This window comes from Panthera leo, chromosome C1, assembly GCF_018350215.1.
Source record: "Panthera leo isolate Ple1 chromosome C1, P.leo_Ple1_pat1.1, whole genome shotgun sequence".
NCBI lineage: Eukaryota > Metazoa > Chordata > Mammalia > Carnivora > Felidae > Panthera > Panthera leo.
The window spans coordinates 71,918,986-71,936,758 of record NC_056686.1 but is presented as its reverse complement, the minus strand read 5'-3'; the positions used below and the strand labels follow the sequence as shown (position 1 = coordinate 71,936,758).

Below are 17,773 nucleotides of genomic sequence, written 5' to 3'. Positions count from 1 at the left end.
CCTGTCCTCTCTCTCTCTCTCTCAAAAATAAGTAAACATTAAAAATATATATATACTATAAACTTTGAGAGATACACATTACATTTCCAAGAACTTGCTGAAAACCTATAGGGTTCTGACAACTGAAAGTATTTTTCTTAATATGATTAAGAATATTTATACCAGAAGTAAACTGAAGAGACATTTTTTTTTTTGGTGGGACTTTTGTAGTTCAGAAGAACAATAAGAGAAGTTAGAATGTTATTTCTTGTTTTCCCATTTCAGACTAAGTAAAATATTCAGAAATTCTAAATTTTAAGTAATCAGAGTACAAGTGTAATGGTTCAAGCAGTTGGCTATTTTCTCTCTAATATTTACTTTGCTTTTTAGGGACATTTAGGATTGATGGGACCTGATGGAGAACCAGGAATTCCAGGATATAGGGTAATCATTTCTAATTGGAAATTAAAATGTGTGTATTTGCATGAAAATGGTTATATAAAGATGTCATTCCAATTATGCAGATTAAGATGAAATCTCACCAATAAACCTTGCTACTGCATTTAGGCTTCATCCCCCTAGAGAATGAATCTTGTTTTTCTTTCAGAATAGTGCAGTATCTAATGGCATGTCCTTGGTGGTATTAGGTAGAAACATGCACAAATGATACAGAGAATGTCTACTTTCTTGTCCTTTTGTTAGGGCCACCAGGGCCAGCCAGGCCTTTCTGGGCTGCCAGGACCTAAAGGAGAAAAGGTATGTGTATATATTGACTTTGCAATCCTAAAGTTAAATATTTAATTTTTGTGTTCTTTCTGAAAGTGTGCATGGAAACATTTTCAAAGAATAAAAGAAAACACTTTTCAATTTGGGAAGTATTGCAAATTCTAGAAGGTAAATAACAAGAGATGAAAATTTAAGTCATTAAAATGTCTTCAATAGACTGTTTCAAGATATTCATGAAATAATATATGGTAAAGTACTTTGTAATCTATAAAGCTTTGTAAACTTAAAATTAATTACTTGTTGAAACAGATTGTGAGACTCTAGATTAAATGACCAGTATGTTTATAGTGAAATTTATAGTAAAATTTATAGTAAAATTGTTCTGGGTTAAGAATAACTATAATAATACTACTCTTAATTTGCAAGATCACTGGAAACCTGAAACTTTGAACAAATTCCTAAACTGCTCTGTATGTAATTAAAGCTGATAGACACTTCTGAGAACAATATAGGAATTACAACTGTATAAAATATCCTGTGCTAAGTTTTGTAGGTAAAGTTTTCCATTTAAAAAAGATAAAGCCAGATTGTAGGTGTCATAACATATTAGACAATGATAAGCTACATATTTCAAAGTTTATTTTATTAATTTGATTTTGTTTGTAAATAATTATCTTCATTATAGGGTTATCCAGGAGAAGATAGCACAGTGCTAGGACCACCTGGGCCTCGAGGTGAACCAGTAGGTCTTTTTCTAAAATTATTTTGATGTTTCAAGATAAAATGCAATGAATATAATAGATTCATATGACCAATCACATCTTTTCAGGGAGTCTTATTCTGTTAGTTTCATAACATGGTTTTGTAGGCACATACTATTTATAGTTGTATTATCTAAATGTAAAATCTATTTATATCCAAGTCAAGATCCTTAGCATAATATATAGTTTAATTACGGTGACTTTCCAAATCTAACTTTCAGCATGAAATGCACTATAACAACCTTTTGCAGAGATTATCAAAATACTATACTCTAGATATTTTAGGGCAGACATTTCTTCAATCATCAAATTCATGGGGCGCCTGGGTGGCTCAGTTGGTTAAGCATCTGACTTTGGCTCAGGTCTTGATCTCATAGTCCATGGATCTGAGTCCTGCATCAGGTTTTGTGCTAACAGCTTAGAGCCTGGAGCCTGCTTTGGATTCTGTGTCTCCTTCTCTCTCTGCCTTTCCCCTGCTCACTCTCTCTCTCTCTCTCTCAAAAGTAAATAAATAGTAAAAAAATGTTTAAAAAATCATCAAATTCATATTTATTTCTGAGTATTAAAAAAATCTGACCTGTATACTTTTTTATAGTAATTTACATATAGTTACCAAATGACTTTAAAACTTAATCAGTTATTATAACCAATACCCTTTGAAGATCACTGATCCATAGTCTTCTAATTAAGTATCTGAAGGTTAACTATAAACTCTGTTTTGAAAAGTTATTATAGGGGAACTTGGGTGGTTCAGTTGGTTGAGCATCTGACTTCAGCTCAGCTCACCATCTCCAAGTTTGTGGGTTCAAGCCCCACGTCAGGCTCTGTGCTAACAGCTCTGAGCCTAGAGCCTGCTTCAGATTCTGTGTCTCCCTCTCTTTCTGCCCCTCCCCCACTCTCTCTCTCTCTCTCTCTCTCTCTCTCAAAAATAAACATTAAAAATATATGTTAAAAAAAAGAAAAGTAGCTATTGTAGCTTTGATTATCTGAATGACCATCTCTATATTCATATTTTATGAAAATAATCTTATAGGGCATATGTAAATTAAATAGGTAGAATAAAAGTGTTTAACTCATAGAAATAAATATAATTGGTTTGATTTTCAATTTTCTACATGATATCATATAAGATTTTAAAAATCCTAGGGGTGCCTAGGTGGCTCAGTCGGTTAAGCATCTGACTTTGCTAAGGTCATGATCTCATGGTTCATGGGTTCAAGCTCCGCTTTGGGCTCTGTGCTAACAGCTCAGAGTCTGGAGCTTGCTTTGGATTCTGTGTCTCCCTCTCTCCCTGCCCCTCCCTCGGCTCATGCTCTGTCTCTTTTTCTCTCTCCTAAAAATAAATAAACATTAAAAAATATGTTTAAATACTAAAGCAGAGGATCACATTACGTAGTTACTTCTGGTGCTTTGATCTGGCTCTTTGGAGATGAGTGAAAGTTATATTTTGTCTTAGAAATACAAAAGATTTTAGAATTATTCTGGTTAAATCAAGCCATCTCATATAGAGGCATACTTATCTATAAAATATATATAAGGTTTTTATCAAATATGTTCTAGTCTCTCTAAAGCCCTGACAGGGAAAAATATGGAAATAATGCAAAAACTTAACAGCAAATGGAAACATATGGGCAAATAGTGTATAAAAGTGCTTGTTTTTTCCCCAGATTCAAGTATGCCAGAATCAAAGAATGTCACTAAAATATAATAAATATATTAAAAGTCTAGCATAACAATCATTATTTTGTGTAGTAGACATAAAACAGGTGTGAAACTTAAACCAAGAATATTCTAAATCATTAAAACAGAGTCAGAGATTATTGTCCTTACATTATGTCAAATATCTTTACTCACATAGGAATAAGTTAAAATTTGTCAATCAATTGTCCTCATCAATTTTATGGTTTTCACAAAGATTTCAATTTGACTTTCTTTTTAGACAGTAGGTCCTCGTATGCAAAAATTGCTTTTCCAAGTATATTTTACACTAGATAATTTGAATAGTTTATCATATCAAAGAATTTATATTAGGAATATTTGAAAAAAAGTTAAAAGTGTAGGTTTATTAACTACTACCATACAGATTAAAATAAATAGATGCAATTTTTATTAGGTTAATTTATATCTTAAAAATTAAAAAGAATAAACAACAGAGTTTCTGATCAAGAATGTTAAAGTAGGTAGCTATTAGATGCTTTTAAAAAGATCATTAAACAGTGTCTCCCAAAACAGCTCCCATCCTGCCACACCCTGCAGGTGGCCTTGCCCAGGACTGGTGTTCTCCAAAGTAACTCTTGTCCCAACACACCAAACGAGTAGTTTTGGCCTGGACTGGCGCCCTTCCAGAGTGGCTCCTGACAGGAACAAGGGGCAAGGCCCACCCATCAGTATGCCTACAACAGTCCTGGCCTGACCTCATAGCCAGGCACACCAGGGGCTATCCCACCCACCAGCACACCCACAGCCGCCACAGCCAGGCCTCTCAGCCAGCCATGTCAGGAGCCAGTCCTGCCCACCAGTGTGCCCACAGCAGTTGTGGCCACTCATTGCAGCCAATGGGCCAGGAGCCAGCCCCACTCACAAGCATGCCAGCACTAAGAAGGCACAAAGAGACTACACAGGGCACTCCTGGAGCACCTGGTTCTGGTGACAAAGGAGGAGTGTGCTTCTAAGGCCCAACGGACACCTTCTATATGAGACCACTCCATCAAGACCATGAGGCATAGCTGATCTACCTAATACATAGAAACACACACAGTGAGTCAGGCCTAACAAGGAGACAGGAGGACGTTCCAAATAAAATAAGACAAAACCTAGGAAGGAACCAAACAAAACAGAGATAAGCAATCTGCCTGATAAAGAATTCAAAGTAATGGTCATAAAGATGCTCATGGAACTCAGAAGAAGAGTAGTTGAACAATGAGAAATTCAACAAAGAGATAGAAAAATATAAAAAATAACTAATCATAACTTAAGAATTCAATAGCTGAAATGAAAAAATATATAGACTAGGGAGAACAATGGCAGATTAAAGGATATAGAGAGGTCAGCGATCTGGAAGACAAGGTAGTGGAAGTCATCCAAACTGAAGAGTAAAAAGAAAGAAGGTTAAGAAAAAGAGGATAGTTTAAGGAAACTCTTGGACAATAAATATCAACAGAAGTCTTATAAAATAGACTTTAAAGCAAAGAGTGTAACAAGACAAAAGGAAGAAATAATAAATGAAAACTTCCCTAACCTGGGGAAAGAAACAAACATCCAGCTGCAAATGCACAGAGAGCTCCAAACAAGATGAACCCAAAGAGGTTCACACCAACAGAGAGTAAGTAAATTGTCAAAAATTAAAGGTAAGGAGAGAATCTTAAAAACAGCAAGAGTAAAGCAACTGGTTACTTACAAGGTAACACCTATAAGATCATCAGCTGATTTTTCAGCAGAAATTTTGTAGGCCAGAAAGGAGAGGCCTGATATACTCAAAGTGCTGAAAGGAAAAACCTACTACCAGAATACACTTCCTGGAAAGATTGTCATTCAGAATTAAAGAGATAAAGAGTTTCCCAGACAAATGAAAGTTAAAGGAATTCATCACCACTAAACTGGACTTACAAGAGAGGTTAAAGGGACTTCTTAAAATGGAAAAGAAAACACCATAAATAGAGGTAAAAAAAAATTATGAAAGATAAAGGCTCATTGGTAAAAGCAAACATACAGTAAAGAGAGTGGATCGACTACTTATAAAGCTGGTATGAAGGTTAAAGGACAAAAGTAGAAAAAACAACTATATCTACAATAATTACCTAAGGGATATACAAAATAAAAACATGTAAATTATGGCACCAAATACACAAAACATGGGGAGAGGGGAATAAAAAATGTAGGGCTTTTAGAACGTGTTTGAACTTAAGTGACCATCAACTTAAAATAGACTGCTATGTACATAGGGTGTTATATATGTAACTCATGGAAACCTCAAGCCAAAACCTACAATAGATTCACAAAAAAATAAAGAAAAAGGGATCCAAACATAACACTAAAGAAAATCATCAAATCACAAAGGAAGAGAGCAAGAGAGGAACAGAAAAGAACTACATATACAAACCAGAAAACAGTTAACAAAATGGCACTAAGTACATACCTATCAGTTGATACTTTAAATGTAAATGGATTAGATGTTCCAATCAAAAGACATAGGGTGACTGAATGGATAAGAAAAATAAGACCCATTTCAGGGCACCTGGGTGGCTTAGTCAGTTAAGTGACTTCAGCTCAGGTCATGATTTCAAGTCTGTGAGTTCGAGCCCCACATCAGGGTCTATGCTGACAGCTCAGAGCCTGTAGTGTGCTTCAGATTCTGTGTGTGTGTGTGTGTGTCTCTCTCTGCCCCTCCCCCACTCGAACGCTGTGTCTCCCTGTCTCTCTCTCTCAAAAATAAAGAAACATTTAAAAAATTAAAAAAAAAAAAGACCCATCTATATGCTGCCTACAAGAGACTCACTTCAGACCCAAAGACACACACAGACTGAAAGTGAAAGGATAGAAAAAAATACTCCATTCAAGTGGAAATGAAAAAAAAAATAAACCAGGGGTATCATATCAGATAAAATAGACTTTAAAATTAACACTGTAACAAGACAAAAGGAAGGGCACTACATGATGATAAAGGGTTCAATTCAACAAGAGGATATAACAATTATAAATATCTATGCACCCAACTTAGAAACACTTAAATTTAAAAAGCAGATATTAACAAACATCAAGGGAGAAATTGATAGTAATACAATAGGAGTAGGACACTTTAATACTCCACTTACGTCTATAGATGGATCATCCAGACAGAAAGTCAATAAGTAAATAGTAACCTTAAACAACACATTAGACCAGAGGGACCTAATGGGTATATACAGAACAGTCCATTCAAAAACAGCAGAATATGCATTCTTCTCAAGTGCACATAGAACATTATCTAGGAAAAATCACATGTTAGACCACAAAAAACGTCTTAATAAATTTAAGAATATTGAAATCATATCAAGCATCTTTTGTGATCACAATGATATGAAACTAGAAATAAATACCAAGAAAAAAATGGAGAAAATATACAAGTACATGGAAGCTAAACAACATTCTGCTAACTAAACATTAGTTTTGTTTGAAGACAAATGGAAATAAAAGCACAGCATCCCCAAATCTACTACAAACAGGTTTGCCAAGAAATTGGCCAACCTAGAAAAAAAAAGATAAAATCCTAAACCCTTATAATCTTCCAAAACTGAATCAGGAAGAAATAGAAATCTGAACAGACTGATTACTGGTAATGAAAATGAATCAGCAACCAAAAAACTCCCAATAAACCAAACTCAGGGACCAGATGGCTTCACAGGTGAATTTTTCCAAACATTTAAGGAAGTGTTTATACCTATCCTTCTCAAACTATTCAAGAAAAATTAGAGGAAGGAATGCTTTCACATTCATTCTATGAGGCTAGCATAGAAAAGACAGTACAAAAAAGGAAAGTATAGGCCAATATCCCTGAAGAACATAGATACAAAAATTTTCAACAAAATATTAGCAAAAAAAAATTCAGCAATACATTAAAGGGATCATATTCCACAATCAAATAAGATTTATTCCAGGGATGCAAGGATGATTCAGTATTTGCAAATCAATTAACTTGATACACCACATTAACAAAATGAAGGCTAAAAATCATGATCTTCTCAATAGATGCAGAAAAAGCATTTGACAAAATTCAACATCCACTTATGATGAAAACTCTCAATAAATTCCTTAACATAAGAAATGCCATATATGGCAAACCCACAACTAGCATCATACTCAATGGTGGAAAGCTGAAAGCTTTTCCTCCAAGATCAGGAATAATAGAAAGATGCCTACTCTCACCACTTTTATTCAACATAGTACTGGAAATGTCAGCTATAGCAATAAGAGAAGAAAAAGAAAGGAAAGACATCCACATTGGTAAGACAGAAGCACAACTGTCAACATTTGTAGATCACATTATACTGCAAATACAAAATAAAGACTTCACCAAAAAACTATTACAACTACTAAATTAGGATACAAAATGAATATACAGAAATCTGTTGCATTTCTATACAATAAAAACAAATTATCAGAAAGAGAAATTAAGAAAATGATCTTATTTATAATTGAAGAAAAATAATAAAATATCTAGGAATAAATTTAGCCAGGGAGACAGAAGACCTATATTCTGAAAACTATAAGACATTTATGCAAGAACTGAAGATGACAAAAATAAATGGAAAGATACATTGTTTGTGGATTGGAAGAATTAATATTGTTAAGCTGTCTATGCTATCCAAAGCAAGCTCCATATTCAGTACAATTCCTATCAAAATTCCAATAGTATTTTTCATAGAACTAGAACAAATGATCTGAAATTTGTATGCAATGACAAAAGACCCTGAATAGCCAAAACAGTCTTGAGAAAGCTGCAGGTATCATGCTGCCTAATTTCAAACTGCACACAAAGCTGTGGTTATCAGAACAGTTTGGTACTGGCACAAAAAGAGACACATAGGTCAATGGAACAGAATAGAGAGCCCAGAAATAAACACACACTTATATGATCAATTAATATACAATGGGGAAAATATAATCTTTTCAATAATTGGTGTTGGGGAAACTGGACAGCTACATGCAAAAGAATGAAACTGGGCCACTTTTTTCCATTACATGCAAGAATAAACTCAAAGTGGATTAAAAACCTAAATGTAAGACCTGAAATCATAGAACTTCCAAAAGAGAACAGGCATAAACTCTGGCACATCAGTCTTAGCAGTATTTTTGTGGTATGTGTCTCCTCCGGCAAAGGCAATAAAAGCAAAAATAAACAATTGGGACTACATCAAACTAAAAAGTTTTTTACAGTAAAGGAAATCATCAACAAAACAAAAAGGCAAATGGGAGAAGATATTTGCAAATGATATATCCAGTAAGAGATTAATATCCAAAATATATAAAGAACTCCTACAACTCAACACACATAAACCAATCTGATTTTTAAAATGGGCAGAGGACCTGAAATGGCATTTTTCCAAAGAAGACGTATAGAAGGCCAATAGACATATGAAAAAATGCTCAACATCACTAATCAGGGAAATGCATATCAAAACCGCAGTGAGATTTCACCTCATCGCTGTCAGAATGACTAGTATCAAAAAAGAACAAGAAATAACAAATGTTGGTGAGAATGTGGAAAAAAAGAAACCTTCATGCACTGTTGGTAGAATATAAATTGGTGCAGCCACTACGTAAACCAGTATGGAGATTACTCAAAAAAATTAAAAATAGAAATACCACAGGATCCAGCTATTTGACATCTGGGTATTTATCTGAAAAAAAAATTGAAAAACATAATATGAAAAGATACATACACCTGTATCTTCATTGTATGTATGTTCATTGCAGCATTGTTTACAATAGCCATGATATGGAAACAACCTAAGTGTTCACTGATACACAAATGGATAAAGAAGATGTATATATATACACACACACAAAATGTAATATTACTTAGCCATAAAAAGAGTGAATTCTTGTCATTCATGACAACAAAAATGAACCTAGAGGGCATTATGCTATGTGAAATAAGAGAGGAACAAATTGTGTATTATTTTACTTACATGTGGAGTCCAAAAAACAAAACAACACAAAACAGAAACAGATTCATAAGTACACAGAACAAACTGGTGATTGCCAGAGGGGAGGGTATAAGGAGGTGGGTGAAATAGGTGAAGGGGATTAAGAGTTATAGACTTTCAGTTATAAAATACATAAGTCATGGGGATGTGAAGTACAGCATAGCGAATATAGTCAATAGTATTATAATAACTACATATAGTGACAGATGGTGACCAGACTTATTCTGGTGATCATTTCATAATGTGTATAAATGTCAAACCATTATGTTGTATGTCTGAAACTATTATAATATTGTATGCCAACTGTACTTCAAAATATAAAAATAAATAAATAAAAAGATTATTAAATTGATCTTCTAATTAATGGAATTGATTACATGGCTGAATGATCCAGATTAAATCTTTTTCTATCATTTTAACATTAAGTAAAAATGCAAGCTAATTTGACATCATGTATAACATACTTCATCCATCTGAAAATTCATAATGTTTAAGTGGACTTCATTTCTTCAGTATTTTTCCTAGCAAGATCACTATGAGATTCTCTTCAAATAATTCAATGCTTATGATGTTCTTAATGTTATTGATATTCAGTCTTTTGAAATATATTAGTGGAACTAAACAAATAATTATACATTTGGTTTCACATTTTTGGGGAAAAAAATATGCCACACTAACTGTATTATCTGCATTCACAAATACTTGGATCCAGCTGTGGAACTGATTGTTTTTGCATGTGGTCTCTGTAGGGTCCTGTGGGGGAACAAGGAGAGAGAGGAGAGCCTGGAGCAGAGGGCTATAAGGTAATTACAGCAAATTTCACACCTTGCTTCTAAATTGAATCAGTGTTCTCTGGTGGTTTTGCTCAGTTTCAAATGAAAATAAGCATTATTGAGTTATGAGTAATATCTTAAGGTTTTGATCCCAGAAGAAGCCTAGTTCTTTGTACTTTCTGTTCCTTTTTTTCTGGACTCATCTTCACCTCCTCCCATTGCTGCTTTTTTCTCATCATCAGATCTCAGCTGAAATGTTACTTCGGGAAAGGCCTTCTCTTTCTATTCTTCACTTTGCATCATATTAGATTTACTTCATGATATTTAATGCCATCTATATTATCTAACCACTTTTTTTATATACATTTGGTTTTTTGTTTAGTGTCTTGTCTTTCCCTACCAAAAAGTAAGATCCATGAAAATGAGACTCTTGTCTGGTTTTTTCATCTTTATATACCCAATTTCTAGAACATAATGTTCCTGATGTATAGTAGGAATTCAATAGAGTTGTCAAATAGGTGGATGAATGTCATTATATTCTCAAGCCTTCTGTCAGTTTTTGTCCTCTTTCACTCTTAGAAGGATTTTATGAGACCAACTTCATCAGCCAAAATTGTATTAGATTATGTATAGAATTTATTCCATGTCATTTTTATTAGCATATTTATGTTTAGGATGTTCTCTATTCCTGTCTTATCTCTCTTCCCTTCCTGTTTATAGTGTCAGTTGCTAAACAAATTGGTCATCTGATAACTCTCTCCCTATAGTTTCTATGTCATTCATTTTCTCACAACATTCTGTGCATACTCACAGTATTATCTAAACTTTATCTACATAAATCCTATCTTTCCTTCACAATCTAGTACAGACTCCCTTTTCCTAAGCTCACCCGAACAGTAATCTTTCCATATTCCTCAGTCCTATAATATTTATTATTTATAGAAGTTATTCAATAGAAATATTTTACCATCTTATGTTGCTAATATATTTGCTAATTATTTTTAATGTGCAGATATCTTAGCTCCCTAATTTGAATATGACCTCTCTCTTTCTTCTACAATGTTTTGTTCTGAGTTTTGTACATAATAGTATATAATATGTATATAAACATAATTCATTTTTAATAGTGAATTGATGGGTTGTTTGATCCAATATACCCCTCTCCCATGTAAAAATATCAGTGGCCATATTTGAAATGAAGACTTAAATAGCCAGATTGAATGGACAAACTGGTAGGTAGGTAACTATCATCAATATATTAATTTCCTCAAGCCTGAAATCTGAAAAATCAACTTTCACTTCCTAAAATTCTCTTTGAAGTAAATGTTGAAGGTCACTCTAAATGTTTGTGAAATTGTTGTGGTGGCCATCTTGGACTTCTATTTTTAGAGAAACATTTTTTGAATATCACGTATATTCTGTTTCCAATTTACATAACATTTGGATCTATAAGTGTTTCTTAATCCAAGGAATTCAGTGTATTTAGGTTCTTTTTGGGTTGAGAAGCCAAACCACTGCTTCCAGAAAAATTTGAAAAGCATCTTAAACTTCCTTAGCTTTTTTTTTTTTGCTTGAAAAACAACATGACTCTATTTTTTTAGTTCATTTTCAGTTTTTTTTCATTTTTTTCATTTTTTAATTTTTTAAAATTTATATCCAAGTTAGTTAACATATAGTATAATAATGATTTCAGGAATAGAATCCAGTGATTCATCATGTACTTATAAGACCCAGTGTTCATCCCAACAAGTGTTCTCCTTATTGCCCCTTGCCCAATTAGCCCATCCCCCCACTCAAAACCCCTCCAGCAACCCTAAGTTTGTTCTCTATCTTTAAGCATCTCTTATGATTTGTCTCCCTCCCTGTTTTTATATTATTTTTGCTTCCATACCCTTATGTTCATCTGTTTCATATCTTAAATTCCACATATGGGTGAAGTCATATGACATTTGTCTTTCTCTGACTGAATAATTTCACTTAGCATGATACACTCTAGTTCCATTGCAACTGGCAAGATTTCATTCTTTTCCATCGCCGAGTAATATTCCATTGTATATATATACCACATCATCTTTATTCATTCATCAGTCAGTGGACATTTGGGCTCTTTCCATACTTTGGCTATTGTTGATAGCACTGCTATAAACATTGAGATGCATGTGCCCCTTCAAAACAGCACGCCTGTATCCTTTGTATAAATTCCTAGTAGTGCAGTTGCTGGGCCTTAGGGTAGTTCTATTTTTAATTCTTTAAAGAACTTCAACACTGTTCCAGACACCAGTTTGCATTCCCACCGAGGGTGCAAGAGGGTTCCCCTTTCTCCACATCCTCACCAGCATCGGTTGTTTCCTGAGTTGTTAATTTTAGCCACTCTGACTGGTGTGAGGTGGTATCTCAATGTGGTTTTGATTTGTATTTCCCTGATGATGAGTGATATTGAACATCTTTTCATGTGTCTGTTGGCCATCTGGATGTCTTCTTTGGAAAAGTGTCTATTCATGTCCTCTGCGCATTTCTTCACTGGATTATTTGGTTTTGGGGTGTTGAGTTTGGTAAGTTCTTTATAGATTTTGGATACTAACCCTTTATCTGATAGGTCATTTGCAAATATCTTTTCCCATTCTGTTGATTGCCTTTTAGTTTTGTTGATGGTTTCCTTTGCAATGCAGAAGTTTTTTATCTTGATGAGGTCCCAGTAGTTCATTTTTGCTTTTGTTTCCTTCCCTGTGGAGACATGTCAAGTAAGATGTTGCTGCAGCCAAGGTCAAAGAGGTTTTTGCCATCTTTCTCCTCTAGGATTTTGATGGCTTCCTGTCTTACATTTAGGTCTTCCATCTAATTTGAGTTTAATTTTAAGTAGGAAAGTGGTCCAGGAGCATTCTTCTGCATGCCACTGTCCAGTTTTCCCAATACCATTTGCTGAAGAGACTGTTGTTTTTCCATTGGATAGTCTTTCCTGCTTTTTCATATATTAGTTGGCCATATGTTTGTGGGTCCATTTCTGGGTTATCTATTCTGTTGCATTGATCTATGTGTCTGTTTTTGTGCCAATATCATCCTTTCTTGATGATTACAGCTTTGTAATACAGCTTGAAGTCCAGAATTATGATGTCTCCAGCTTTGATTTTCTTTTTCAGGATTGCGTTGGCTATTGAGGGTCTTTTTTAGTTCCATACAAATTTTAAGATTCTTTGTTCTAGCTCTGTGAAGAATGCTGGTGTTATTTTGATAGGGATTGCACTAAATATGTAGATTGCCTTGGAAAGTATTGACATTTTAACAATACTTATTCTTCCAATCCATGAGCATGGAATGTTTTTCCATTTCTTTGTGTCTTCTTCAATTTCCTTCATAAATTTTCTATAGTTTTCAGTGTATAGATTTTTCACCTCTTTGGTTAGGTTTATTCCTAGGTATATTATGGTTTTTGGTGCAATTGTAAATACGACCAATTCCTTGATTTCTCTTTCTGATGCTTCATTATTGATGTATAGAAATGCAGCCAATTTCTGTACATTGATTTTATATCCTGTGACTTTGCTGAATTCATGGATCAATTCTAGCAGTTTTTTGGTGGAATCTTTTGGGTTTTCCACATAGGGTATCATGTCACCTGCAAAAAGTGACAATTTGATTTCCTCCTTGCCGATTTGGATGCCTTTTATTTCTTTGTGTTTTCTCATTGCTGAGGCTAGGACTTCCAACACTATGTTGAAAAACAGTGGTAAGAGTGGACATACTTGTCATGTTCCTGACCTTAGAGGGAAAGCTCTCAATTTTTCCCCATTGAGGATGATATTAATGGTGGGTCTTTCATACATGGCTTTTATGATCTTGAGGTATGATCCTTCTATCCCTGCTTTCTTGAGGGTTTTTATCAAGAAAGGATGTTGTATTTTGTCAAATGATTTGTCTACATCTATTGAGAGGATCATGTGGTTCTTTTTTTTTTAAATGTTTATTTTTGAGACAGAGAGAGACAGAGCATGAGCAGGGGAGGGGCAGAGAGAGAGGGAGACACGGAATCCGAAGTAGCTCCAGGCTCTGAGCTGTCAGCACAGATCCTGACGTGGGGCTCGAACTCACAGACCACTAGACCATGACCTGAGCCGAAGTTGGACGCTCAACCGACTGAGCCACCCAGATGCCCCGAGGATCATGTGGTTCTTATTCTTTCTTTTATTAATGTGATGTATCACATTGATTGATTTGTGGATATTGAGCCATCCCTGCATCCCAGGAATAAATCCCACTTGATCATGGTGAATAATTCATTTAATGTATTGTTTGATCCAGTTGGCTAGTATCTTTGTTGAGAATTTTTGCATCAGTGTTCATGAGGGAAATTGGTCTGTAGCTCTCCTTTCTAGTGGGGTCTTTGTCTGGCTTTGGAATCAGGGTAATGCTGGACTCATAGAATGAGTTTGTAAGTTTTCTTTCCATTTCTAGTTTTTGCAACAGTTTCAAAAGAATAGGCATTATCTCTTCTTCTTTAAATGTTTCCAGGTAAAATTCCAGGCTTTCCCCTGGAAAGCCATTTAGCCCTGGACTCCTTTTTTGGGAGGGTGGGGGGAGATTTTTGATTACTGATTCTATTTCTTTCCTGATTATAAGTCTGTTCAAATTTTCTATTTCTTCATGTTTCAGTTTTGGTAGTTTATATGTTTCTAGGAATTTGTCCATTTCTTCCATATTGTCCAATTTATTGGCATATAATTGCTCATAATATTCTCTTATTATTATTTGTATTTCTGCAATGTTGGTTGTGATCTCCCTTCTTTCATTCGTGATTTTATTTATTTGGGTCCTTTCCTTTTTCTTCTTGATCAAACTGGCTAGGAGTTCATCAATTTTGTTAATTCTTTCAAAAAATCAGCTCCTGGGGGCGCCTGGGTGGCTCAGTCAGTTAAGTGGCTGACTTCGGTCATGATCTCACAGTCTGTGAGTTCAAGCCCCGCGTCGGGCTCTGTGCTGACAGCTCGGAGCCTGGACCCTATTTCAGATTCTGTGTCTCCCTCTCTCTGCTCCTCCCCTGTTCATGCTCTGTCTCTCCCTGTCTCAAAAATAAATAAAACGTTAAAAAAAATTTAAAAAAAAATCAGCTCCTGGTTTCATTGGTATGTTCTACTTTTTTTTTTAATTTCTATATCATTGATTTCTGCTTTAATCTTTATTATTTCCCATCTTCTGCTGTTTTCAGGCTTTATTTGCTGTTCTTTTTCCAGCTCTTTAAGGTGTAAGGTTAGGTTGTTTATCTGAGATCTAGCTTCCTTAGGAACACCTGGATTTCTATGTAGTTCCCTCTTATGACTGCCTTTTCTGCATCCCAGAGGTTTTGGGCTGTCATGTTATCATTTTCATTGACTTCCATGTACTTTTTATTCTCCTCTTTAATTTCATGGTTAACCCATTCATTCATTAGTAGAATGTTCTTTAATCTTCAAGTATTCGTGGTCTTTCCAATTTTTTTCTTGTGGTTGATTTTGAGTTTCATAGCATTGTGGTCTGAATATATGATCAGTCTGAATATATGATCACGGTATGATCTTGATTTTTTGTTCTTGTTGAAGGCTGAGTTGTGTCCCAGTATGTGATCTGATCTGGAGAATGTTCCATATGCACTCAAGAAGAATATGTATTCTGCTGCTTTAGGATGAAATGTTCTGAATATATCTGTTAAGTCTATCCAGTCCAGTGTGTCATTCAGAGCCATTGTCTCCTTGTTGATTTTCTGCTTAGATGATCTTTCCATTGTTGTAAGTGGGGTGTTGAAGTCCTCTACTATTATGGTATTATCATCAATGAGTTTCTTTATGTTTGTGATTAATTGATTTATATATTTGAGTGTTTTCACATTGGGAGCATAAGTGTTTCCAACTGTTAGATCTTCTTGATGTATAGACCCATTATGATATAATGCTTTTCTTCATCTCTTGTTAGTCTTTATTTTAAAATCTAGTTTGTCTGATATAAGTATGGGTACCACAGCTTTCTTTTGGTGACCATTAGCATGATAGATAGTTCTCCATCTCTTTACTTTCAATCTGAAGGTCTAAAACTCTTGTAAATGACATATAGATGGATCTTATTTTCTTATCCATTCTGATACCCTATGTCTTTTGATTGGAGCGTTTAGTCCATTGACATTTAGAGTGAATAGTGAAAGATATGAATTTAGTGCCATTGTGTTGCCTGTAGAGTTGGAGTTTCTGGTGATGTTCTCTGGTCCTTTCTAATCTTTGTTGCTTTTGGCCTTTTTTGTTTTGTGTCATCTTTTCTCCCCTCAGAGAGTCCCCCTTAAATTTTCTTTCAGGGCTGGTTTAGTTTAGTTAACTCCTTTAGTTTTCGTTTGTCTGAGAAGCCCTTTATCCCTCCTTCTATTTTGAATGACAGCCTTGCTGGATAAAGAGTTCTTGGCTGCATATTTTGTCAACTTAGTTAACTCCTTTAGTTTTCGTTTGTCTGAGAAGCCCTTTATCCCTCCTTCTATTTTGAATGACAGCCTTGCTGGATAAAGAGTTCTTGGCTGCATATTTTGTCAACTTACCACGTTGAATACATCCTGCCACTCCTTTCTGGCCTGCCACGTTTCTGTGGATAGGTTTGCTGTGAACCTGATCTGTCTTCCCTTATAGGTGAAGGATTTTTTTTCCCTTGCTTTCATAATTCTTTTCTTGTTTGTGTATTTTGTGATTTCGATTATGATATGCCTTATTGATGGTCGGTTTTTATTGAATCTAATGGGAGTTCTCTATGCTTCTTGGATTTTGATTTCTGTGTCTTTCCCCAGATTAGGAAAGTTTTCTGCTATAATATTCTCACATAAACCTTCTACCCCTTTTTCTCTCTCTTCATCTTCTTGGACTCCTATGATTTGGATGTTATTCCTTTTTAGTAAGTCACTGTGTTCTCTAATTCTTGTACCATGCTTTTTTGCATTAGCTTCCCTTTTTCTTTTTTTCTTTTTTTTCTTTTTTTTGCTTTATTATTCTCCGTAATTTTCTCTTCTATATCGCTGATTCGCTGCTCTGCTTCATCCATCCTTGCTGTTGTGGCATCCATCTGAGATTCCATCTTGGTTATAAACTTTTTAATTTTTTTTTTTTTTTTTTTTTTTTTTAATTTTTTTTTTTCAACATTTTTTATTTATTTTTGGGACAGAGAGAGACAGAGCATGAACGGGGGAGGGGCAGAGAGAGAGGGAGACACAGAATCGGAAACAGGCTCCAGGCTCCGAGCCATCAGCCCAGAGCCTGACGCGGGGCTCGAACTCACGGACCGCGAGATCGTGACCTGGCTGAAGTCGGACGCTTAACCGACTGCGCCACCCAGGCGCCCCTAAACTTTTTAATTTTGTCCTGACTAGATTTTACTTCTTTTATCTCCGCAGAAAGGGATTCTATGCTTTTTTCAACCCCAGCTAGTATTCTTATTATCATCGTTCTAAATTCTAGTTCAGACATCTTTCTTATATCTCTGTTCATTAAACCCTTGGCTGTCAATTCTTCCTGTTCTGTCTTTTGGGGTGAATTCCTTAGTTTTGTCATTTTGGAGGAAGAAAAAGAATTAATAAAGTAAAAAATAAAAATGAGAAAATGAGAAACAAAAAAATACATAAATAAAGGAAGCTAGATCCTAGGTGTGTTTTGGTGGTTGTTGAAAATTTTTGATATAATAGAGAAACAATAGGAAAGAAAATGAAAAAAATAGTAAGAAAAGTTTAAAAACATAAAAAACGTGTATATAATAAAGTAGAATAAAATGAAATGAAGAAAGTGGAATAGAATAAAAAGATTTACAAAAAAATAAAAACATAGTAAAAAGACTTAAACATATTTTTTTAAAAAGA

At 34.7% G+C, this 17,773-nt stretch overlaps 1 protein-coding gene across 1 annotated transcript in view; it reads left to right on the top strand.

Annotated features, from left to right (window-relative positions):
* The window catches only part of COL24A1 (collagen type XXIV alpha 1 chain), a 404,395-nt gene that overhangs the window by 310,995 nt on the left and 75,627 nt on the right, over positions 1–17,773 (top strand). The window contains exons 40-43 of the mRNA XM_042952735.1: positions 370–423; positions 682–735; positions 1,391–1,447; positions 9,901–9,954. Of these exons, the coding sequence (XP_042808669.1) occupies positions 370–423; positions 682–735; positions 1,391–1,447; positions 9,901–9,954 (219 nt within the window). The remainder of the gene's footprint in view (positions 1–369; positions 424–681; positions 736–1,390; positions 1,448–9,900; positions 9,955–17,773) is intronic.